The 25,128-nt window shown below is 40.5% G+C and overlaps 1 protein-coding gene across 1 annotated transcript in view; it reads right to left on the bottom strand.

Annotated features, from left to right (window-relative positions):
* Positions 1-14,818: 14,818 nt before the first annotated feature.
* Positions 14,819-25,128, bottom strand: part of LOC126418991 (26S proteasome non-ATPase regulatory subunit 13) — a 36,056-nt gene continuing 25,746 nt past the window's right edge. The window contains exon 7 of the mRNA XM_050086038.1: positions 14,819-15,019. Coding sequence (XP_049941995.1) covers positions 14,921-15,019 — 99 coding nt within the window. The 3' untranslated portion in view covers positions 14,819-14,920. The remainder of the gene's footprint in view (positions 15,020-25,128) is intronic.

Here is a 25,128-nt window from a genome sequence, read left to right on the forward strand (position 1 = left end):
ACTCTATCCTGTGCAAGCTGCTTCATCTCCCAGTAACTACTGCAACCTAAATCCTTCTGAATCTGCTTAGTGTATTCATCTCTTGGTCTCCCTCTACGATTTTTACCCTCCACGCTGCCCTCCAATACTAAATTGGTGATCCCTTGATGCCTCAGAACATGTCCTACCAACCGATCCCTTCTACTAGTCAAGTTGTGCCACAAATTTCTCTTCTCCCCAATCCTATTCAATACCTCCTCTTTAGTTATGTGATCTACCCATCTAATCTTCAGCATTTTTCTGTAGCACCACAGTTCAAAAGCTTCTATTCTCTTCTTGTCCAAACTATTTATCGTCCATGTTTCACTTCCATACATGGCTACACTCCATACAAATACTTTCAGAAACGACTTCCTGACATTTAAATCTATACTCGACGTTAACAAATTTATCTTCTTCGGAAACGCTTTCCTTGCCATTGCCAGTCTACGTTTTATATCCTCTCTACTTCGACCATCATCAGTTATTTTACTCCCCAAATAGCAAAACTCCTTATTATGTCCATATGGATACAAATATATGAAATGATTATGAAATGGGTACTTGCTACTCATGATATAGCGGAGATGGTGAGTCACAGATAGGGAAAATAAAAAGACTGTTGGAAAGAGCTTTCAGTCACCAAGGCCTCTGTCGAAAATAAACAACACACACACATATATACCACAGTCTCTGGAAACAGACTGCAAGCAGCAGTGCATGATGGGAGAGGCAACCAGTCGGTGGGATTAAGGAGAAGGCTGGGTTAGGGGGGGGCGGAGGGATAGCAGGGTAGGGGTGGGAGGCAGTAAAGTGCTGCTTGTGGGAGTGAGCAGGGATGAGACGGAGAGAGGGTAGTGCAGCGAGGTGCAGTCGAGAGGTTAGATGGAGGGTGGAGGAGAGGGGAGGGGTTGCAGAAAAGGAGAGAAGTAAAAAGATTGGGTGCATTGGTAAAATAAAGGGCTGTGTAGGGCTTGAATGGGAACAAGGAAAGGGCTAGGTGGGTAAGGGCAAGGACTAATGAAGTTGAGGCCAGGAAAGCTACAGGAACATAGGATATATTGCAGAGAGAGTTCCCATCAGTACAGTTCAAAAAATCTGGTTTGGTCAGAAGGATTCACATGGCATGGGCTGTGAAGTAGTCATCAAAATGAAAAATGTTGTGTCGGGCAGTGTGCTCAGCAACAGCGTGGTCCAGCTGTTTCTTGGCCTCAGTTTTTCGGTGGCCATTCATTAGAACAGACACCTTGTTGGTTTTCACACCCACATAAAATGCAGCACAGTGGTTGCAGCTTAACTTGTGGGTCACATGACTAGTTTCACAGGTAGCCCTGATGGGATAGATGATGTTTGTGACTGGACTGGAATAGTTGTTGGTGAGAGGATGTATGGGACAGGTCTTCTATCTAGGTCTGTTACAGGGATATGAGCCATGAGGCAAGCAGTTGGGAGCAGGGGCTATGCACGGATTGGTGAGGATATTATGTAGGTTCAGTGGGCAGCAGAATACCACTGCGGGAGCGATGCGAAGGATAGTGGGTGGGACATTTCTCATTTCAGGTCATGACGAGGGGGAGTCAAAACCCTGGCAAGGAATGCAGTTCAGTTGCTCCAGTCCTAGGTAGTACAAAGGCATGAGGGGAGTGCTCCTCTGTGGCTGCACGGCGGGACTTCAGGAGATGGTTGGTGACTGGAAAGATAAGACATAGGAGATCTGTTTTTGTACCATGTTGGAAGAGTAATTACGGTCCATGAAGGCATCACTGAGACACCCAGTATTTTTTTAAGAGGGACTGCTTGTCACTACAGATGCAATAGCCAGAATGACTAGACTGTGTGGAAGGGACTTCTTGGTATGGAATGGGTGGTATCTGTCAAAGTTGAGTATTGCTGGTGGTTGGTAGGTGTGATATGGACAGAGGTACTGATGTAGCCATATTTGAAGTGGGGTCAACACTGAGGAAGGCTGCTTGTTGGATTGAGTAGGATCAGGTGAAGCGACTGGGGAAGATGATGTTGAGGTTCTGCAGGAATGTGGATAGGGTGTCCTCACCCTCAATCCAGATCATGAAAGCATCATCTGAACCAGGTGACAGATCTGGGGTTCTGGGTATAGTCCATGAATAGGTTGGCATAGGATAGTGCCATGTTTGTGCTTATAGCTTTATGCCAGATTTGTTTGTAGGTAATGCCTTCAAAGGAGTAGTAATTGTGGGTTAGGATATAGTTGGGCATCATGACTAGGAAAGAGGTTGTTAGTCCGGAACCTGTCGGGCATTGGGAAAAGTAGGATTCAACAGCTGAAAGGCCGTGGGCATTAGGGATGTTAGTAGCAAAGGGAAGTGGCATCAACAGTGATGAGCAGTGCACCATGTGGTAAAGGAACAGGAACAGGAACTGTGGAGTCAGAGGAGGAAATGGTTGATATATTTTGTATAGTAGGGTAGGTTTTGGGTAATAGATTGAAGGCGTCGGTCTATGAGAGCAGAGATACTCTCACTGGCACAGTACCCGTCCATAATGGGGCATTGTGGGTGGTTGGGTTTACAGATTTTAGAAAGCATGTAGACGATAGAAGTGCAGGGAGTGCAAGGGGTGGGGAGAGAGATGGATTCTGGGAAGAGGTTCTGGGATGGGCCTAAGGATTTGAGGAGAGATAGGAGATCCTGCTTGATTCCTGGAATTGGATCACTGTGGCAGGATTTTTAGGTGGATGAATCTAAAAGGTGGTGGAGTCCTTCTGCCAGGTAGTCCTTGCCTTTCAAAGCAACAATGTTGCAGCCTTTGTCTGCAGATAGGATTATATGGTCAGGGCCAGTCTTTAAGCAGTGGATTGCAGTTCTTTCTGTGGATGTAAGGTTAGTTTTCATGTTGAGGGATTTGGGGAATTATGGTGGGGCAAGGTTCGAGGTTAAGAAATTCTGGATAGTTAAAAGGGGGTGAATTGGGGCAATGGGGGTGGATCATGGTTGGTTGGCAGAGTGAAATGAGACAGGTAGGGTTCAACATTGGTCTTTGGTTGAGTCTGATGGGTAGGGTTGGTGGTGAAAAAGTGTTTCCACTTTTAACAAGTCCTGCATGATTGAATTTGGGAGTGGGACGAAAGGTGAGGTCTTTGGAAAGGACTGATACTTCTGCGGAGCAAAGGCAGAGGAGAGGTTCATGACTGTGTTTCAGGTGTGTTTAGGTTCTGGATTCTGTGTGGTGGTGGGAGTGGGATTTTGAGGGTGGGGTAAGCAAAGAAGGTTTGTGAGACAGGATTTGTCAGCTATGAGGGGAAGTGGGGAAGGTTTGGAGGTGGTTGTAGAAGTGGTAGTCCAAGGAGGCAGTAGGTGGTGAACAGGATGGAGAATTTTTTGAGTTGGCGGTCTGAGTGATGCTCTAGTTCCTGGAGGACATGAATTTTAATGCGTTCTGGGATCCAGGAATTTGGGATTGCATAGCAGAAGAATTTTACAGATGGAAAGAAGGTATTGCGAGGAGGTCTGGGCCTGTTTGATATGGCTTTGCAGGACTATGTCGGTGTGGGTTAAGAATTGGCAGAATCTGAACAGATGGTGGGCATTGTGGAAGGAAAGGTGTCTGCCGGAGACGGGTAATTTGTTGGTAAGGCCATTTGGGGGGATTCCATGAGCCAACCAACAATACGAGAACAGTATATGAAGCTGGGTTCTGACTAGGGATAAGGAAGTTCTTTTGATGCAGATGGAGGGAGAAAGGCTCCATAGTTGTGGATAAAAATGCATACGTAAATAATGTAGAATTATGTCATAAAAATTCATAAAGATACACCCAAACATGTGGGAAAAAAATCACAGAAAGAATGAAATAAGGGAAAACATGATGAAATCTGAGGGAGTAGGCCATAGTGAAAGGCAAAAACCAACTGTAATAGGCGTGGAGACACAATGAGATCAAAGATAAAATTAATAAAAAGGTTTTAATGTGGGTTGCGGGTCTGTAGGTGGATAAGTTTGAAGACGGGGGACAGCAGATATGACTAGATTAGCTGAAGATAGTAGTAACTGGAACAGAGATGAGGAGGAAGAGTGGGGCATTGGAAGGTGGGGAGGGGTTGGTCGGATGAGATACAAGTTCATCTGGCACAGGAAAGGTAGGGGAAATAACACGCGAATGATCAGTTTGAAGATATAGGATTAATACTTCCATCAAATTCAGGGCGACCTGTGAAACCAGTCAAGTGACCCACAAGTTAAGCTGCAATGACTGTGTTGTAGTTTACAAAGGCATGACAGCCAACAAGCTGGATCCTAATGAATGGCTACCGACAATCTGTGGCCGAGAAAAAGGTGGACCACTCTGTTCCTGATCACACCACCCAACATAACATTCTACATTTCAATGACTGCTTCACAGCCTGCACCAAATTGATCCTTCTGATCAACACTAGCTTTTCTGAAATATCCTGCGTTTTCCATTGTCTAATATGCGACATGAGCAGCATGTATTTATAAGAGGCAGTCAAATGATAATGGGACATATGGAAAAGTAATCGCCATAACTGTTAATACATTTATAGCACTGAGAGACAAGACGGTCAATGCCGTTATGGAAAAATGTTTTTGGTTGCCTACAGAAGCATCATTGTATCCAGACATGCACCTCTTCATCCAAAGCAAATTGATGACCACAAACGCCTTTCGTCAGAGCTAAAAAAATATGAGAATCACGAGGGGAGGGATTGGGACTGTATGTAAGGGCTCCCCAGCAATACTTCTGCACTGTATTCGACACAACTTTGGGAAAATGTGGGCGGGCATTATCCTGCAACACGATGATTCAGTATGTCAACATTCCTGAAAGTTTGGACTTAGTGGTCTGCCTCGGTTTTTGCAAATTGTCCATATACCTCCGTGTATTAACTGTGGTACCATGGTTCAGGAAGCCACTCAGCAGAAGACCATTGCAGTCGAAGAGAGAGGTCATTATGACTTTTCTGGAACTGGTGTGCATGTCCCTGGATTTTTTTTGTGGCGGTGAATCCATGTGCTTCCATTGTTGGCTCTGATGCTTACTCTCTGGCTAAAAATGATGACATCGTGTTTCATCTCCCACAATGGACAGGAGACGGTATTCTTCATTGCGACAGCATGCCACGTGTTGCAGTGATGTTGACGTTCTGTTCAACTTCTGCTTCTCCATCAAGCTTTGGAGAACCCAGTGCACACAGATTTTCTGAAACTTCAGATGCTCTGCCTAGATGGCAAGATCCACCATAAAGGGGGTTATGACACGATGAGCCTGTCTCAGTCAACTGCTGCCTTTCAATTCACCTGACCTCAAAATCGTTTAATCCATGGAAACACCTACATGCATGATATACTGTGTTCACCTTAAGCAGCATTCCAGACACCCCTTCTGCAGTCGCAAACTGCACCTTTCTGTTCCTCCTCCCTGGCCTCCATAGTAAAAACACACACACACACACACACACACACACACACACACACCTGCCTTACCAACATTCAAGTCATGCTCATTATATAATATCTGTCTTCTTTCATTTGATTGGCCCTCATATACCTATTTACTTCAGGCTGGAGGTACTTCATAACAAACTGAGGTGAAACATTTATGGTAAAATATAAATTGCATTAATGCAACTGAAACAGGTAACTCCAAACTCATTAATATAGCAAACATCAGTTGCATTATGTACTTTGCTAACAATTTTCATAGCTTTTTTTTCCTCAGAAATGCTTCATGGAGTGTGTGTTGCTCTTAAATATTTCCATTTAAGCATTTGAAAAAAAAATCAACAGTAAAGTGCTAACTGCAGATAGTTTGAAACCGAGCAAATTAAAATACCACTTTAGAAGAAATCATGCAGAATTCACTGGAAAAAACATTGAATTTTTCAAACAGGAAGAAACTGCACTGAAGAGTTCACGTATGGATTCAGCAGGCTGTTTTCCCCAATCAGCAGAGGCTGGTACTGAAGCTTCATACTAAATTATTTGTAACTGAGGAACCTCGTACATCAAGAGAGGATCTCCTCAAGCCTCGCTTACTAGATACGGGAAAGCTAGTTCTATGAGAGTAACATGTGAAACAGGTAAATAAGATATTCATTTCTAACAACGTTATCAGAAATAGTATCAGTGACATGAGGTTAGATATTGGGGCATAGTAGTCAATGAAATAAGATTAAATCTTTTTTTGCACTGCAGTTGGTTGAATCAACCGACATTGCACCTTGTTTCCAGCTGCATGTCAATGTGAAGTACATAAAAGATGACAGCCTGAAACAATAACACTTGTCCTCAGAATCACTGGACACTACTACACATGGTGAACATGGTTTGTAATCAGTGAAGAATTTTCCTGAGGAAAATAAAATGCATGAGTCAAAGTTGGTAGATGTATGTACTGACAGAGCACCTTCCATGCTTTGACATGGAAAACACTTCCACTTAATGTGCTAAATGTACTAACTCATGCAGTGAAGATATACTATGTCTGAGGTAGTGCAACAAATGCAGTTCTCAAAGTTATGCAAAGAAGCTAGAGTCAAATTTGAAGTGATCTTGTTCCACATAGAAAGAAGTATGATGGTTCTAACTTTGCAGGGTGTCAGACCACTTGAGCTTCAACAAGAAAGTGCTATGTTTCCTGAAAGTGTGAAATAAAAAAGGAGAAAGACTTAACATACCAAAATGACAGATAATATACTTATTTCCAAAGTGGCATACCTTTGAGATTTCTCGGATGATTAATCTCGATTTTCCAGGAAATATTGTAAATATTTTGACAGCGAAAGATAAAGTTGTGAGATTTCCTTGTGGACTGGAGCTTTCACAATGCAGGACAGAAGTTCAATGCACTTTAATTGTCCCCAAACTGATAGTGATCCGATGTCAATAGCAAATAACATTAAGCAACACTTCAAATAAGTCAGCACTTATCACAGTAATAAATTTTATGAGTAACTCTTTTCCTGAATTGGAGAATCAGCAGGTGGTAAATACTTGGGTTTCAAGACCATCTTTTGCAAATGAAGGATTTTTTTTAAATTTTTTTGCAGTTAGTGGAGTTCAACCCAAAGCAAATTTTCTTGGGCTAAATGAAGATGACACACTCAAAATAGATTTCTCAAAAGCAGAACTAGCAACATTATGGAGAAAGATTGGTGATGAGTACCTGTTGTTACCAGAAAAAGCCTTAATAATACGGATTCCATTTGGCACAACTTACAGGTGTGAAACTGCATTTGTGACTATGGTGGCAATGAAGACTAAAGCAAGGAACCAACTGAATTTTGAACACAATTTACGGTGTGCATTGGCAAAGAGGGGGAAGAGGGTAGGGTGGGGGGAAATTAAAAATAAGCAATACTGACCAGCTCACTGACATCAATTATATCTTGGTTTGGCATAACACCAACCAAAAAATTAGAATTTTATTTGTAGAACTTTTCTTGTAATTTTAAAAATAGATATGTTCAAACTTTTTTTTTCCAATGTAAACTTTATTTAGACACTAAACTTTATTGGGGTATTGGTCTCTGCACAATCTTGTTCAGGGGTAATGGGCTGAGATAGGTTAAGAACCACCGCTCTAGCACACTGCAAGTATGTCACTTATGAGACAATACAATCAGACCAACACAGCAGCAACGATGTTAAGGATTGGATCAGGATACTAAAATAAGGAGACAATACATTCAACATACTACTACATGGCAAGCCAGTCATTGTCTCCATACATTGCCTCAAACCTGCCTCAATTTTGGGAGATGCATCCAGCACAGATGATGCAGGGGCTGTTCAGACAGAAGACAACACTCATTTTACCATGGGGCACAATGGAACATCAAATATTCAGAACACTAATAACACATTTGAGGCGAACCTCAATGTGCATCAATTCAAAGCCAAACAAAATAAGTGTAACATTGGTGGAAAATTTAATCATTGTTGAAGGACTGCATGAGGAATGACAGGTTGAGAACGGTTCAGACAGTTCATTTGCCACTATAAGCTACCAAATGGCATTGAACCAGAGGCGAAATTATCCAGGCTATCAGCCTACAGTTTCCTAACTATCACAGCGTCTAGGAAACAACTGCCTCCAGCAAGCACGCATGAAGAGAAGGATAATACTGCACGACCACTTTCGTCACCACCAAAACCAACCTTTCTGCCACCATGACCCATGAACTGGAGTTGGCACCATCACTGCACTTCTTCATGAAAAAACAGTCCAGTCATGTCCTTTCTCGCAGGCGACCAAGGCATGGCTGGTCATGAGCAACTGCATGAAGAACATGTCAGCAGCCGCGACCTTTGTCAACCTCTTTCTGCAGTGCTCTACACTATGGGGTGGGGGATTGCTTTGTGTGGATCTCATCATCAGTGCCATAAAATAAATAAAATTTCATGGCAGTGTTTAATCCTCACAGAGGGAAGAATATCGTTCACACACTAGCCTGCTCAGTTCACAATGAACAAGGGTCCCGTGCACATGCATTTCTGCTGCACATCCAGTCAGTAACACAGTGCAAGTACTGGTATTCTGTTAGCATCCCCCCCCCCCCCCCTACACACACACACACTCTAGAATCACTACACATTCATAGCTGTTTCTACTTCTACATTTATGCAAGACAGTGCTTATTGAATTTCTCTCTTTCATATTTCTGTGAGATTGTAGTATAACAAGTTGCAAATTGTTATCTGCTTTAGATCAACGTTATCTCCACTTCAAAGAATGGTACTAAAATGGAAATGATCATATGGCATTGTCGGCCGGGAGGCCCCCCTTCAGGGAAGTTCGGCCACCGTACTGCGAGCCCTTTTTAGTTGATGCCACTTCGGCGACTTGCGAGTCAATGATGATGGTCACACAACACCCAGTCCCCTGCTGGGCCCCCGGTTTGGTAGACAGTAACACTACAGCCACGGTAAGAAGGTGGGCAATGGTACATAGATGGAAACCCAAGGGAAGTGGAACTGCATTTCGTTTCACTGTACTTTTCCCCGAATCGCTTAAGCTCAACTTGCCAATTTTAAATTCTCTGCTCTGTCTCTAAGGAGTTTCCATTTCACTTGTTCTACTTTAACAGAAAGAAAGACGGAAGGAAGATCGGAAGATTAAGATTTAACCTCTCGTCAATATTGAGATCATCAGAGAAGGTTCACAGAATAGGCAGGTTAATAGGCAGGTTCAGCATACCTTTGAACACTGTAAAAGTTACGAATTAGTATTGATTACAGCAGGTAGGGGTGTGTGTGTGTGTGTGTGTGTGTGTGTGTGTGTGTGTGTGTGTGTGTGTGTGTGTGTATTTTTTTTTTTTTTTTTTGGGCAACTGAGACCCATCAGCAAGGGAATTCCCATTCTTTGACAGCTCACATAAGCAGGTCGCCAGCCAATCTGTGTTATCGTATTATTTTTTTTGTATTGTTTCGACAGTGTAATGGCTCAACAAGTTTTGAAGCACTGAAGACACTAGCCTACAGACTCATCCCATACATAACAGACTTTCTTTTTTCTTTACATGAACAAAAACACTTTCCTGAAAAATTTTACAGAATGAATCATGATAAATTTCAGTATGTGCTGCAGAAGATTTGAGACAAAATTTTTGAAAGAAAGCAAATTTACGTAGGAGTATAACAGCAGAAGAAATATTGTGCATAAAGATAAGGAAATATAAATTAGTGCCAATCATTGTTTTGAGGTAGACCTTTAAAGAACTCTCCAATTCATTATCATCAAGTTCTTATACATAACATTTTACACATTTTCCTTTGATGGACTCCTGAGACACACAAGAAAGTTAATTAATGTAGTCGTCAGTAAGATCTTGCTGTGTCTTCATTAAAGGTACTTTGTTCTTCTTGTCAACGTATTTTTCAGTAATTTTTTCTTATCAATGTGGTGCTTCGTAGTGGCAATGGTTCACTGACTGGAGAAAATTATGACATCTCATAATGGTCATATTGTGGCAAGCACTGAATGACAGGCAAAATTTCTTGAGATAATGCCATTTGGCTCCTGCCAGAAATATTAAACATCCTGTATATCATCGGCACAGCCTGGCCTGGTTCGCTGTCTTGTCATGAACCAGCCACCAGTGTGAAGACCACAACGGAAAACAACAAGTTTGATATCTTGGCAGGTCAACACCAGGCCCAGCACGCCTTGGGCTTGAACAGCATGAACACTCCCTCATACATTCAGCTAAAAATTCTATCTGACAGTAAATGAAACATTAAGAAACTATAGCAAAATCACAGACAGTGCTGTATGAATTTCTTACGTATATTTACAATTCTTCTATTATCAAGGGTAAGTTTTAATTTTATAGTGCCCGAGTTTTATTACTATCAAGAGTAAGTTTTAATTTTATAATGCGTGGTCTCCGACATGATCACTAGAATCATATTCGATTGTTTAATTCTATGCAGAATGATTCACAAAATAGAGACAAACTGCAAGTAACAATCCCTGAGAGGATATGGAGCACAAAAGATCCTATATGTTCCAAGGGAGGTACACCCAATTGAATGTGGAACTACAAGATCTTTGATGGTGTAGATTTTAATGACTGAAAGCAAACATAAGAACAACAGGCAAGGAGAAATGTTCTCTCTTTGCTAGTGTTTCAGCTCCACACTCAAGATGACAGTAAGCTACAGCATCATCATGCAGTAGCCACATTACTCTCTGTACTACCAAAGGCATGTCTCCCAGCAGAGTCAGGGCTGGTCCAAGAACTTTTTTCACATGATCTCCTTATTTGGCAGCCCCCCCCCCCCCTCCAACCCTTCTGTCTCTTACACTTTCACCTGTGTCAGTTTCCATAATTAATTGTGATGCACACAGTGTACAAATCTTGCAACTTGCAGCCCTTCTAAGTTTGGCAACCCAAGTGGCCACTACTAAATTAAGATACATCATGTATAGAAATCTTACAGTTGTGGTGTACCTCTTAGCTTGACAACCCAAGCGGCAGCTTGTGCCATTTATAGGCATTACACTGACCCTGGACAGAATCGGGTGCAGATATGCCTGACCTGTGAAATGTTGTGGAAGAATCACTGACCCCATGAAGCAGTCACCAATTACCTGCACCCAAACAATGAGGCTGAACCAGTACTGTCAATTTGCTGCCACCACCAAACAGGGTCTCACCATAGCTGGCAGGTGGGTGTTGTGAATGTTGATACCACTCTGACTAATGGTAGTTGCTGATAATTACAATCCCCACCCCAGCAGTGAGGCCGACTGGCAACTGGTGTTTGTTGTTAAAGCAATGTAAGTTATCCTGGGTACACTTAATGATTTGCATTATTGTAGTTAACTCAATGAAGATAGTTTTTTAACTGTGGTAGTTAATAGTTTATCAAAGGTAAGGAAATATACTTTGTATGGACCAGTACCCATTGAGAGAGAGAATTCTCCCCCAGTAGTCTAAAATAGATTCAAATATGCTGATTGAAATGTTCCAGAGTGAACTGGAAGGAGGTAACAGGATGGAGGAAGGGGAAACTTAAGTGTATGGTGTGGGGACAGTGGGTTACCAGAGACTGAATCCAGCATGATTATGGGAGTGAAGTATGTGTTCAAGGTTAACGCATCTAGAGTCTAGAGAAGCTGGTGGTGAAGGGCAGGACCCAGATGACAAGTTGTGAATCAGCCATTGAAATTTAGCACATTACGGTCAGCTGCATGTTGTGCCACCATAAGGTCAACCTTGTTCTTGATAACAGTTTGGCAGTGACCACTCATGCTGGTGGACAGCTGGTCTTACCGACATAAACAGCTGTGCACGGTTTGAAGCTAAGATGATACATGGCACGCTTGCGTTCACAGGTGGCGTCCGACCTCAAATGTGGTAGAATAAGCCTATGACATGACTGGAATAGGAAATACTGAGTGGATGGATTGGGCTGGTCTTGCACCTTTGTCTACCATGGTGAAATGATCCCTGTGGCAACAGGTTGAGACTGGAAGTAGCACAGAGATGGACTAGGATGTTGTGTGGTCAACAGACCACCACTTTAAGAAGGTGTGAAAGTTCTTTGGTAGGATGTCCCTCATTTTGGGACTGAATCAAACTGAACCACATCCTTCATCCGGGCTTTCATTACCTCTCATCATGCTCTGAAATGAGGGGCATCCTAATAAAGATCCCCCCTCCCCCTCCCACACTTCCTATTCAGTTCTTTCAAAGGACTATCTTACCTTATCAGATGCCAAACTCCATGCAAAAACAGCCATGTCATACACCATCTCTTCTAAAAATACTGCTCAGCCTTTTCTGCTGTTGTGACTACCAATCTGCTGTCCACCAGGCTGAATGGCCGCTGCCAAGAACAAAGTTGACCACCCAGTGGCACAACATACAGCTGAGCACAACATGTTCAATTTCAATGACTGCTTCACAGTCCAGGCCAATTGGATCCTTCCCTCCACCAGCAGCTTCTCTGAACTATACAGATGGGATTTATCTTTGCAACACATTCTTCAATCCCATAATCACCCTGGTCTCAAACTCCAATAATCCGCTGTCCCCTCGCCCTCCACAAACTGGCTGCTTCCCTCTGAGCGACTAATTACCATCCGCAATGCCTTTCCCTGCCTCCCGACTCTCTCCGTCTACCCACCTTATCTAGCAAGTTCTCACTCTTTTAGTGTGTGCAAGTCTATTGACAGCTCAACACTTTTGTTTTTTACATGAGTGGTGTCCTATCATTCAAAAGTATTTACGAAATACAACAAGAAATATTCTGTTGTAGATCTGTCTACAATATCTGACTCCCTCAGTCGGAAGAAAATACCTACAGTTTTGTTTCAAACTTTGACAAATACCAGAGGCAAGACAAAAGTTGAACCCATGTCACTTGATCTATAAGTGATTATTTCTCATGAACAAACAAATTCCATGTGGATAAATGATGGTCCTGATACCAGTGGTGAGGACAGAGAGATTATTTGAGACTGATGATCCTAAGATCACAATGTATTTCCTTTCAATACGGAATTTAAGATTTGGTTAATTTTGTACTGCAGTTTGTATGTTTCTTAAAAGCAGCCAGGCCTTTTAGTCAATACTGTTTATATTATCTATCCATTTTAGAAGAGAAAATAAGGACTTTAATCACAGTGATTCAGTACTATGCATAACTTATTACTTAAATAATATGCAAAAGTATCAATAAATAGCTATCTTTCAAATGTTTCACTGTCTTCACTTTTAATGAGCAATATGACAGCACATAACAGAAAGGGGTTCAATTACCATCTGAAAACATTCACTCTTAATAAGATATGACAAATAATGTAAAGTTCCATGATGTGTAAAAATACTGGGTTATTAAACCATTACAACTGTGCCAAAGAGAAAACTTATTTTTAATAGTTTTAGCTCACAAACTTACTGGCATTTAACATAAAGCCTGAACTTTGGGTCATCATTTAGATAGTGCTGCTTCTTGAGAAACTGTGGCAGCTGTGGGGAGTGGTGGTGATGCGACAAAAGATAGTCAAGGTCCTCCTTCACAATGCCTTACGCCTCTTAAGGTTACCCCAAACAAAAAATTAAAAATCTATTCCTTTGGGATATTTGTATTTCTGAAACTTCCTTTAGTGCATGAAAGTGTAGCAGTAAAAAAAGGGGGGGGGGGGGGGGGAGATCAAAGAATCCTTATTTCCTAAAGCATTTTATTGTGCGGTGGCGTCACCTGAGAATCAGCTTCTATTACATTAGTGCACTTTTGTAATTATTACCTGTAGTGTTGTCATGATTCCACTATGTGTGTCTGGATTATAATCACATCAAAATGAAAGACACATAACACATCCAAATTGCGAAAAGAATCAATTTGGATCAATACAAAGTGCCATTTATTACGGTATGAGTTTTAATCTAATAATGTTTCAGTAGATGAATGTGACACACTAATTTGACTTTGTGCAACTTAATGTAACAGAGCTTAATGTACAAATGACTATATTTATTGTCTTGTTGGTGACAAGGAATGGGCATAAATTTTGACATGTCTGTAATATTCCAATTATGGCTAGGCAAAAGATTTTAGCAAACATAATTAAAAATGCCTAGTTTATTTTTATATGTTTGTGAAAGGGCAATGATTTCACTAATATAGTACCCATATACTTCCAACCCAATCAAGGAATTACACACAAAATAAATAAGAGTGAATAGCTTACAATTTATGTTTTGTACATGGGCACAGAACAAACTGATTTCACCAATTATGGGTGAACAAATAAAATATTTGCCAAAATGCTAACTATGATGCCAACTCCTAAGTTTCATCTCATGGATGCCACCATACATGAAGGTTTTAATTATAACCTAATAGTTTACCAAAGTTTTGTAACACATACAGAAAGCAATAAGTACATATATTCATGTGATGCAAGGTGACAATCTTAGAGAACAATCCAATGAATTTTTGAAGGTTTACCCTGAACTCAAAAAGTTTGCTTATGATGGTGTTTACAGTAAGGTGGTACCTTATGGAATAACTCAATCCCTGTTATTAGTAACCTGCTCTCCCTAAAATGTTTACAATGTAAGAATTTGTAAAATGTATTCTCATGAAGAAGGAATTTTAGTGTTTACTATGAGGCCTTCTGGAAAATAACTAGTTCAATACACAAACACTTGCAAATTTACTAACTCTCTTTGTCAGCAACAGTTAATTTTCTGACAAACTTATCACAAGAAAGATTATGACATGTATTGGAGTAGTTTTTTAGCATACAGGTGGAGTGACAGAGGAGGAAATCATTAAAACTCTATGAAAAATGTTACAGATGGATGATTTATCACACATTTCCACTTCTCATTCATACACACATTTCAGCAAATGAAATCAAAACTGTTATAAAACAATTAACACTGCTGTTACAAAGTAAGAAATTCATGAGCACGTGTTTCCAAGAGCGTTTCCATTGCACTAACATCATTGCACCAAAGATCGAGGCGCTGAACCATGGAGGAGATCTGTGAAGCAGAAGGGAAACTTAGGTTAGTACAATAATATTCACAATTTCTCTTAAAGCATTAACACTAATTAATTTAAAATTGAAATAGATGAAATGAAGGAGAAAAATGTGTTGTTGTTGTTGTTGTCGTTGTGGTCTTCAGTCCTGAGACTGGTTTGATGCAGCTCTCCATGCTACTCTATCCTGTGCAAGCTGCTTCATCTCCCAGTACCTACTGCAACCTACATCCTTCTGCATCTGCTTGGTGTATTCATCTCTTGGTCTCTCTCTACGATTTTTACCCTCCACGCTGCCCTCCAATACTAAATTGGTGATCCCTTGATCCCTCAGAATGTGCCCTACCAACCGATCCCTTCTTCTAGTCAAGTTGTGCCACAAGCTACTCTTCTCCCCAATTCTATTCAACACCTCCTCATTAGTTACGTGAACTACCCATCTAATCTTCAGCATTTTTCTGTAGCAGCACATTTTGAAAACTTCTATTCTCTTCTTGTCTAAACTATTTATTGTCCATGTTTCACTTCCATACATGGCTACAATCCATACAAATACTTTCAAAAACGACTTCCTGACACTTAAATCTATACTCGATGTTAACAAATTTCTCTTCATCAGAAACGCTTTCCTTCCCATTGCCAGTCTACATTTTATATCCTCTCTACTTCGACCATCATCAGTTATTTTGCTCCCCAAATAGCAAAACTCCTTTACTACTTTAAGTGTCTTATTTCCTAATCTAATACCCTCAAACATCACCCAATTTAATTTGACTACATTCCATTATCCTCGTTTTGCTTTTGTTGATGTTCATCTTATATCCTCCCTTCAAGACATTATCCATTCCGTTCAACTGCTCTTCCAAGTCCTTTGCTGTCTCTGACAGACTTACAATGTCATCAGCGAACCGCAAAGTTTTTATTTCATCTCCATGGATTTTCATACCTAGTCCGAATTTTTCTTTTGTTTCCTTCACTGCTTGCTCAATATACAGATTGAATAACATCGGGGAGAGGCTACAACCCTGTCTCACTCCCTTCCCAACCACTGCTTCCCTTTCATGCCCCTCGACTCTTATAACTGCCATTTGGTTTCTATACAAATTGTAAATAGCCTTTCGCTCCCTATATTTGACCCCTGCCACCTTCAGAATTTGAAAGAGAGTATTCCAGTTAACATTGTCAAAAGCTTTCTCCAAATCTACAAATGCTAGAAACGTAGGTTTGCCTTTCCTTAATATAGCTTCTAAGATAAGCCGTAGAGTCAGTATTGCCTCACATGTTCCAATATTTCTACGGAATCCAAACTGATCTTCCCCTAGGTCGGCTTCTACTAGTTTTTCCATTCGTCTGTAAAGAATTCGCGTTAGTATTTTGCAGCCGTGACTTATTAAACTGATAGTTCGGTAATTTTCACATCTGTCAACACCTGCTTTCTTTGGGATTGGAATTATTATGTTCTTGAGAAAAATGTATCAATGACTAAACACTGAGGGAAGTATGTCAATATTGAAGTTCATGTGCCCTAACTATGACTTGCAGTGTCGACAATACAATAGTGGCTTCATTCCTGTCGCGCACACACACACACACACACACACACACACACACACACACACATTACATCTTAATATGGATTTTTTTAATTGTATGCACTTGACATCAGTAGGTTATTGAATTGGTATGGTGTTATTTACTACAATGGCTATACGAAATTTGAGAATCAACATTAATTTTTCTTACAATTAAATTCAAGGTGAAAATACAATTTTTTATATTAAATTGAAGCCTTTAATGCCATTTCCTTGCATCAAGTACTGAATATACACCTTGAAGATTCCTAGGTTGAAACATTTCTAGTATTTATATGGCAAAAAGATATCACAGAAACACAGCAGTTGTTCAAAAATGGTTCAAATGGCTCTTAGTGGCAGGATTCGAACCTGCGACCGTAGCGGTCGCGCGGTTCCAGACTGAAGCGCCTTTAACCGCTTGGCCACACCAGCCGGCACAGCAGTTATTAATGATAAGCAGTAGAAACGTTTATGGCATTGATATCCTTGTGTCATATTTGTAAGAACGTACACGTGAAATGTTGTGGGTGCTGTTAATACTAAATGTAGAGCACAATGAATAATTTAGAATAAGTTCAGAATACTAATGTCCATACACTGCCATTTCGTTCAACGCCAATTAAAGTTTTCACTATGAACTGCAATTTCATCAGTCTCTTTAATGACATTTGAAGCACTTCAGATGATTTTCAGTGGGTCTCCCACAACTTGCCTTCTACAAACAAAAAAGCTTTATTGGCACTATGATGTATGATAAGAGATTATTAATGACTTCTGGCATAACAAATGATTCTCACGACCAGTGACCACTTTCTTTATGCAAAAATTAGAAAACGTCACATTTAGTTCTTCAAAATTATTTATGCATATGGCTCCCAACAGATTTTACTGGCTGATGTTCCAAACTCAACAAATTGTCATTACTGTGTATCTGAAAACATTATCTATGTGAGTGATGGTTATAAAAAGAGATCGAAGCAGGAAACATTGTAATCTTCAACAAGACTCAAATTATAGAAAAAACAGTACTTACAAATAGGACGCTATAGCACAACTTCTAATGTTAACTATGTGAACCAAATTACAGCTGATGGTGGTCTAAATTAAAATATAATGCTAAACATATCTGTAATTCCAAACCACAAACGAGTAACAGCAGCATAAAGAAAACACACTGGAAGACATGAATGAACGAATGAAAAAAATATATATGAAAGAAAATCGTCGTAACTGCTGAATGGTTCGCATGGCTGGCTGCAGGGCATGATGGGAATTAGTATGCGCATGGTATGGTTTGGTTTAGCGATGAAGCCCACTTTCATTTGGATGGGTTCGAAAATAAGCAACATTGATGCATTTGGGGGACTGAGAATCCGCATTTTGCAATCAACAAGTCTCTTCACCCTCCAATGAGTGACTCTGTGGTGTGCAATGTCCCATCACTGAGTAACCGGTGTGATATTCCTTGATGGCACGGTGACTACTAAACGGTACGTGAAGGTTTCAGAAGATGATTTCGTCCCCATTGGCCAAAGTCACCCTGATTTCGACTAAATCAAGTTCATCCATAATGGAGCTTGACCCTATCGAAGCTTGAGAGTGTTTGATGTTCTGGAAGAGCACTTTGGAGACCCCTTTCTGGCTCTGGAGTACCCAGAGGCCACTGACATGGGCCTCAATTGGCTGCCATATTCTCCAGATCTGAACACATGCTACTCCTTTTTGTGGGGCTATATTAAAGACAATATGTACAGCAATAACCCCAAAACCATTGCTGAGCTGAAAACAGCCATTCAGGAGGTCATCGACAGCATCAGTGTTCTGGCACTTCAGTGGGTCATGCAGAATTTCGCAATTCTTCTGCACCACGTCATTGTCAATGATGGTAGGCGTATCAAACATGTCATAACCTAAGTCCGAATATCTGTAGTGACATTTACATGTTGAATAAAGTGTGTGCACACCATAGTTGGTTATTAATTTACATTCTATTTTCATATAGTTCCATACTAGTCACCTGTAGAAACCAGTACACCTGTGAACATGTGTAAGTTTAGATTCAAAGGGAGAAGGGAATGAATAAATAAATCTGATGAAACGAAAAAGTTTACTATGAAATAGAAACAAAATAACTAAAGTGGAATCAAGTCTGGTTCGAAAGTGCACATGTGTTAATTCAAAATCTGCTGCTGGCTAGCATTCAATACAGTGTTTCAATGAAATGTTAAGTTGAACATACAGCCAGAAATTTGTGCACCTGAACAAAATAGGAGCAACAGCAATTTTAAATGTTCCAAAATAGTTGCACCTTAACTAATGGTCTTCACTGCCAACCATGAAGGTGGTAAAGAGCATCAATGCAAACACAAAACTGACCCTGTTAGCATACCTTGAAGAGAACAACTTAGATCACTAAGATCGTAGCAGAATCAATAGGTCAGAATAGTGAAAGAAACAACTCCACAGTTAAATTTATTGTACAATTAATAAAATTAACAAGTATCTAGCCAATGGCAACACTTTCATCCTCCAAACGAACAGAATGTGTGTGTTTTCAATCAAAATGATTATGCCACTAAAATTTATGATTTCTTATCTACCAAGGTGTTATAAAATTGAATAAAGGTCTGACATGTTTAATACCCTAATTAAGAAAGCAGTAAAAATAATCATCTTCACAAAAATAAGTAAAATGGTTACAAATCTTCACACTCCAAACTTGTGGGACAACCTAAAATTCTTAAGATTGGTACTCCTATTAAAAATTTTTGTATCATTAAATATACAGACAGCCCCATCAAGAAGGTCATAAAGGAACTGAAGTATAATTTTCAGTATGTAGTGTGTACCCAACTGCCTACACAGTGAATAATTCAACACATGTAACAACTTTGATCAAAATATATAGGATAAATTTGTATTACGTGACATTGTTAATTTATTGACTAACTCTCTAATTATAAGATGCTATTAATATTACTAAACAAAATTTGCTTGAAATCCAAAAGGTTATTGCTAGAGTGTGGAATGGGCTCGTTGAATTACTGGACTTTATATGATCTCTTGAACTACTTCAGTAGTAAATATTTTTCTCCATAATGAGGGATTGCTACAGGTCAGGCATGAGCAACCTTTCGTAACCCAAAGGCCTGATTCACCTACTTGCTTAACTCATGGGCCGTCTTGTCACACAACATGACAGCAGTGTTCCTAGTGTGTAAAGTCAAAACTATAGAGTCTGTGACGTTAATACAATGGGGAAACGCAATGATATGAAAAACACTAATTTCCTGACATGGTACGCACTGTGCTTCAAAAAATGTATTTTAGAGAGTACATTCATTTTGCACTCATTACATCTTCAGATGTTTACATTTGTTCCATGAACACTGTTTCTATACTAACTATTTTTACAATAGCTGCCTTAAAAACAACTACTGCAAAATTTCGCAATGTGGTAAAGAAACAATGTTCATGATATGTAAGCAAATGTGCACAGCTGAAGATGGAATGGCAGGCATTTAGAAATGTCATCATGGAAAAATGAATGTCGACAAAAGCAACTGACTGCAACAGAACATGAATTCAAACTTCTTATATAATGCAACTATTTATTAATCACTAGCTATCATGAGTTAGAAACAAAAATATAGTTTAAATGAACAGTATGTTTTCACTTTCAGGTCATATGTTAAATCAGCTGCTGGTGATTTAAAGTAAGTTTTCAAAATGAAGATAACATTGTTTTTATTGAAACATTACTTCACCCACAAAATGACACAGAAGTTAAGAAAAATTTCCTAAAAACCATCATCTTCTGTGACAGAATTAAACTAAGATATTTGTTTCTTTTGTTATAATGTACTAACAAAGAGTCATCACTCCAACTGGTTTACACTGCAAGAATTCGACTGAAAAGAGCTAATAGTATGAAGTCCTTGCACAACTACAACCCTTACTGCAGGTGAATTCTCCTCATTGTCACTATCATCACTGTCACTACCTCCATAATGATCTATTTTTCTGCGTTCCTTCACAAAATCATCACACAGCTCACTTACATCCACCTGGGGAATAGAAATCTGACTACAAGAGAAAATCTTGAAGTACCTAAATTACTAAAACACTTGTAATGAATTTCCAGTCATTCTTAGTGCATAAATCAGCTTCAATTGCAATTGATGATTTACCACAGTCAGAACTTGAAAAACGATTAAAGCTGTCAATCAAGTCACACCATGGAATGTATCCTGCAAATTTTCTCTTTCAATAATGCCTCTTGCTAGAGGAGTGAAAAATCACCTCTGCACAAGATCTGCTCTGTATTCTGCTTTCACAGAGTAAGTTATGCCTAGATCCAGGGGTGTCTGTGACTTTTACAGTTACCAGGGAAAACAGAACGTTAATATTCCTTTGAAATGAAGTTTCCTCTGGATGTAGGGGTCACCTACCAGTAATAAGAACAATCCTATCTCTGCACCAACTACTGCATCAAAAGTAAAAAGTAATCAAACAATAAAGGCATCTGATCCACATTCCTCCCCATTTGTTGCACTCAGTCCTCCCCACACCAACTTTCTCAATATCAGGTTCAACTCACACATGGGACCTTTAGTACCTCTATCCACATCCTACCTACTAACTGAAAACAACATCTCCATTTACCTGTCACTCATTCCACACCAAATTAAGACCCTTCCATACACCCTAGCCACCTTTAGTCATCTGCATTGATGAGTAGTCCCTCTCTGAATAAGCAAGTGTATCTCACTGAGGTCTTTGCAGACAAATTACCCTCCCCATCTTGTAAACCTCTACTATCTCATACGTACTCACTGACTGGCCACACCCTGCCTGGCCCCCCCCCCCACTCCCCCCCTACTTAGTATCACCCAGGACAGGACGAAATTAATCACATTCTCCAAAGTTTTGATTACCTCCCCTTGTGTCCGAAGGTGGGAAATAGCTACCTTACCCCTTCCACAACAATAGTATTCCACCGCTCACCCAACCTACGCAGTATCTGTATTCACCCTTATTCCACCCCTGTTCCTAGCCCCCTTCCACTTGTGTCATATCCCTGTAGTTGATCTAGATGGAAGACCTATCCCATACATCCTCCCACTGCCATGGTCATTTCCCATCGCCTCAAAGCAACCACGTGGTCTATCAACTTAGCTGCAATCACTGTGCCACATTCCAGACAAGCTGTCTGCCCATACAAATAGCATCTGGCAAAATGTGACCACGAGACAGTTGGACCCACCAATTGCCAAGTATGCTGCAAAATGTCACAAATGTGGTGTACTGACTTCAAGACTGCTTCACAGCCTGTGCCATATGAACTGTTCCCACGAACGCTGTAAATTCTGAATTGAGCAGCCGAGAACTTTATAAACAACACACTGTTTCTGTACACGACCGCCGCCCCCTTCAAACTTTAGCAATCTCTGTCCAACTGACTCTGTGCCCTCCCCTCCTGCCACTCCAGCCTCTCACATGCATACAACCCCCAGTGCACTTACATAGTCCTTTCCCCTTCTCTGATTCTCTCCTTTCGCCTTATTATCCATAGCAAAGATCCCTGATGCTGCACTGAGCAGCCCACATTTCTACACACTCCCACAGGCAACACTTCCTCCATCTCTACCCAGGTATCCTTCCCCTCCACACCCTACACCTCTACTGTACCACACTTACACACTCCTGCCGAGATCACTACACACTTATGTATGGAAACATGCACGTGCGCATGAATCAGATGAAGGGCTTTGTTTCACAGCTTAAATAACATGAGCCTGTTGACTGCTCAATGCCTTCCTATGTGGTGAGTAACAATCTACATTAATTCATACTGTTGAACTACTAAGTAAGTCATAGAATTTTTGCCATCATCCAAGCACTGCTATTTGAGTCTAAATGTAAATTAGTGTTTATATGCTCTTAAAACATATGATTTTACACTATCCAATTGCCAATGGTGTTAACTTCTCATTTGCATAAATATTATCACACAACAATATTTAATTTCTTTGTACTTTTTGCTTCCAATATATTTTCTCTTTGACAAGATTACATTTCTGAGTAAACTAAACTGTGAAAGATATTGATGCCACTGAAACAGAGAATGTTTTTAGATTAAGATGTATCAGGCCTAGCAAATTGTTGTTCTTCCAATATTCCACAGCCTTATTTCTCCACTCACATTTAAAACACTTTTTAAATCAACCTAAACAGATGTTTGGTATGCTCACTCTTCAATCCCAATCTGCAGTGTGATTTCTTGCTACTTCTCTCTGAAGACGTTCCCATATGAAGTAATATTTCCCCACCTCATTCGATGGAAACATTTTAGGAGGATAGAAATCTCAAAATGAACACACACAATATTTTTTTCATATTCAGTGTAGAAGAGCATTTAGATTCAGTATTTGGAAGGGGTTTTTCCAATAGACGGCAAAAAGAAGTTAATGCAAAATCTTCAGAGTTTAATACAGGGTGTTTCAAAAAGGACTACACAACTTTAAAATTTGTGTAAATTTATTGAAAGAAGATATAGAGCTGGGTTTAGTGTTACTTTGTGGGGAAATACAAGTTCTGACCCCCTCCCCCCAAACTAGAGATGATGTATGTGGCTTCTGTTGGTTATCGTGCACCCATCCCATCGGAAGTCAATTTCTTCCCAAACTCACTGTAACATTGCGGGTATAACTTGCTCAGTGGTGGTGTAAATTTTTGATCTAAGCCTAGGTAGAGAAGCCGCCACAGGAGGTCCAAACAATATCCTTAACGAATCTCCCCCCCTCCCCCCCCCCCCCACAAAAAAAAAAAATTTCGAGTGGTGTCGGGTATGCGGAATGCGTGGGCCACGCATGTGCTTGGACGACCTGATTATTTGCAACGTCTTATTGGTTATTTATACCGATCAAATTGTACGCCTACTACAAGGATCTTTAGTGTACTTGATATGGAAATTACACTGAACTGTTGTCGCTGACTTCGATTGTTCAAACCAAAACATACAACTAGCATGCTCGTGTCCAGTGAAGGCAGCTATCTTTAATGCAACTGCTGCTAGCGTTCCTTATGGTGCGACCGTCACTAGCTAACTACGCTAGACAAAACTTGATGTATTTCCCTACAAATTGACAGTACAGTCACCTCTGTAGGTACTCTGAACTAATTTATACAAATTATCAAAGATGTACAGTCCTTTTTGAAACACCCTGTATTATGTTTGTCTGATTTTGTCAATAATAGGTCAACATCTGTTGAACAGAATGTTTTCTTTGTACAGCAATATATAATACAGGGAAACATTCCACGCGGGAAAAATATATTTAAAAACAAAGATGATGTGACTTACCATACGAAAGTGCTGGCAGGTCGATAGAAACACAAACACACACATACATACACACAAAATTCTAGCTTTCGCAACCAATGGTTACTTCGTCAGGAAAGAGGGAAGGAGAGGGAAAGACGAAAGGATGTGGGTTTTAAGGGAGAGGGTAAGGAGTCATTCCCTAAGGTAAGTCTTTCCGCTCCCGGGATTGGAAAGACTCCTTACCCTCTCCCTTAAAACCCACATCCTTTCGTCTTTCCCTCTCCTTCCCTCTTTCCTGAAGAGGCAACAGTTTGTTGCGAAAGCTTGAATTTTGTGTGTATGTTTGTGTGTCTATCGACCTGCCAGCACTTTCGTTTGGTAAGTCACATCATCTTTGTTTTTAGATATATTTTTCCCACATATAAAAAAACAAAGATGAGGTGACTTACCGAACAAAAGCGCTGGCAGGTCGATAGACACACAAACAAACACAAACACACACACACACACACACACACAAAATTCAAGCTTTCGCAACAAACTGTTGCCTCATCAGGAAAGAGGGAAGGAGAGGGGAAGACGAAAGGAAGTGGGTTTTAAGGGAGAGGGTAAGGAGTCATTCCAATCCCGGGAGCGGAAAGACTTACCTTAGGGGGAAAAAAGGACAGGTATACACTCGCACACACGCACATATACATCCACACATACAGACACAAGCAGACATATTTAAAGACAAAGAGTTTGGGCAGAGATGTCAGTCGAGGCAGAAGTGTAGAGGCAAAGAAGTTGTTGAAAGACAGGTGAGGTATGAGTGGCGGCAACTTGAAATTAGCGGAGATTGAGGCCTGGCGGATGACGAGAAGAGAGGATATACTGAAGGGCAAGTTCCCATCTCCGGAGTTCGGATAGGTTGGTGTTGGTGGGAAGTATCCAGATAACCCGGACGGTGTAACACTGTGCCAAGATGTGCTGGCTGTGCACCAAGGCATGTTTAGCCACAGGGTGATCCTCATTACCAACAAACACTGTCTGCCTGTGTCCATTCATGCGAATGGACAGTTTGTTGCTGGTCATTCCCACATAGAATGCATCACAGTGTAGGCAGGTCAGTTGGTAAATCACGTGGGTGCTTTCACACGTGGCTCTGCCTCTGATCGTGTACACCTTCCGGGTTACAGGACTGGAGTAGGTGGTGGTGGGAGGGTGCATG

The sequence above is a fragment of the Schistocerca serialis genome, chromosome 9 (assembly GCF_023864345.2).
Source record: "Schistocerca serialis cubense isolate TAMUIC-IGC-003099 chromosome 9, iqSchSeri2.2, whole genome shotgun sequence".
In the NCBI taxonomy this organism is placed as follows: Eukaryota; Metazoa; Arthropoda; class Insecta; order Orthoptera; family Acrididae; genus Schistocerca; species Schistocerca serialis.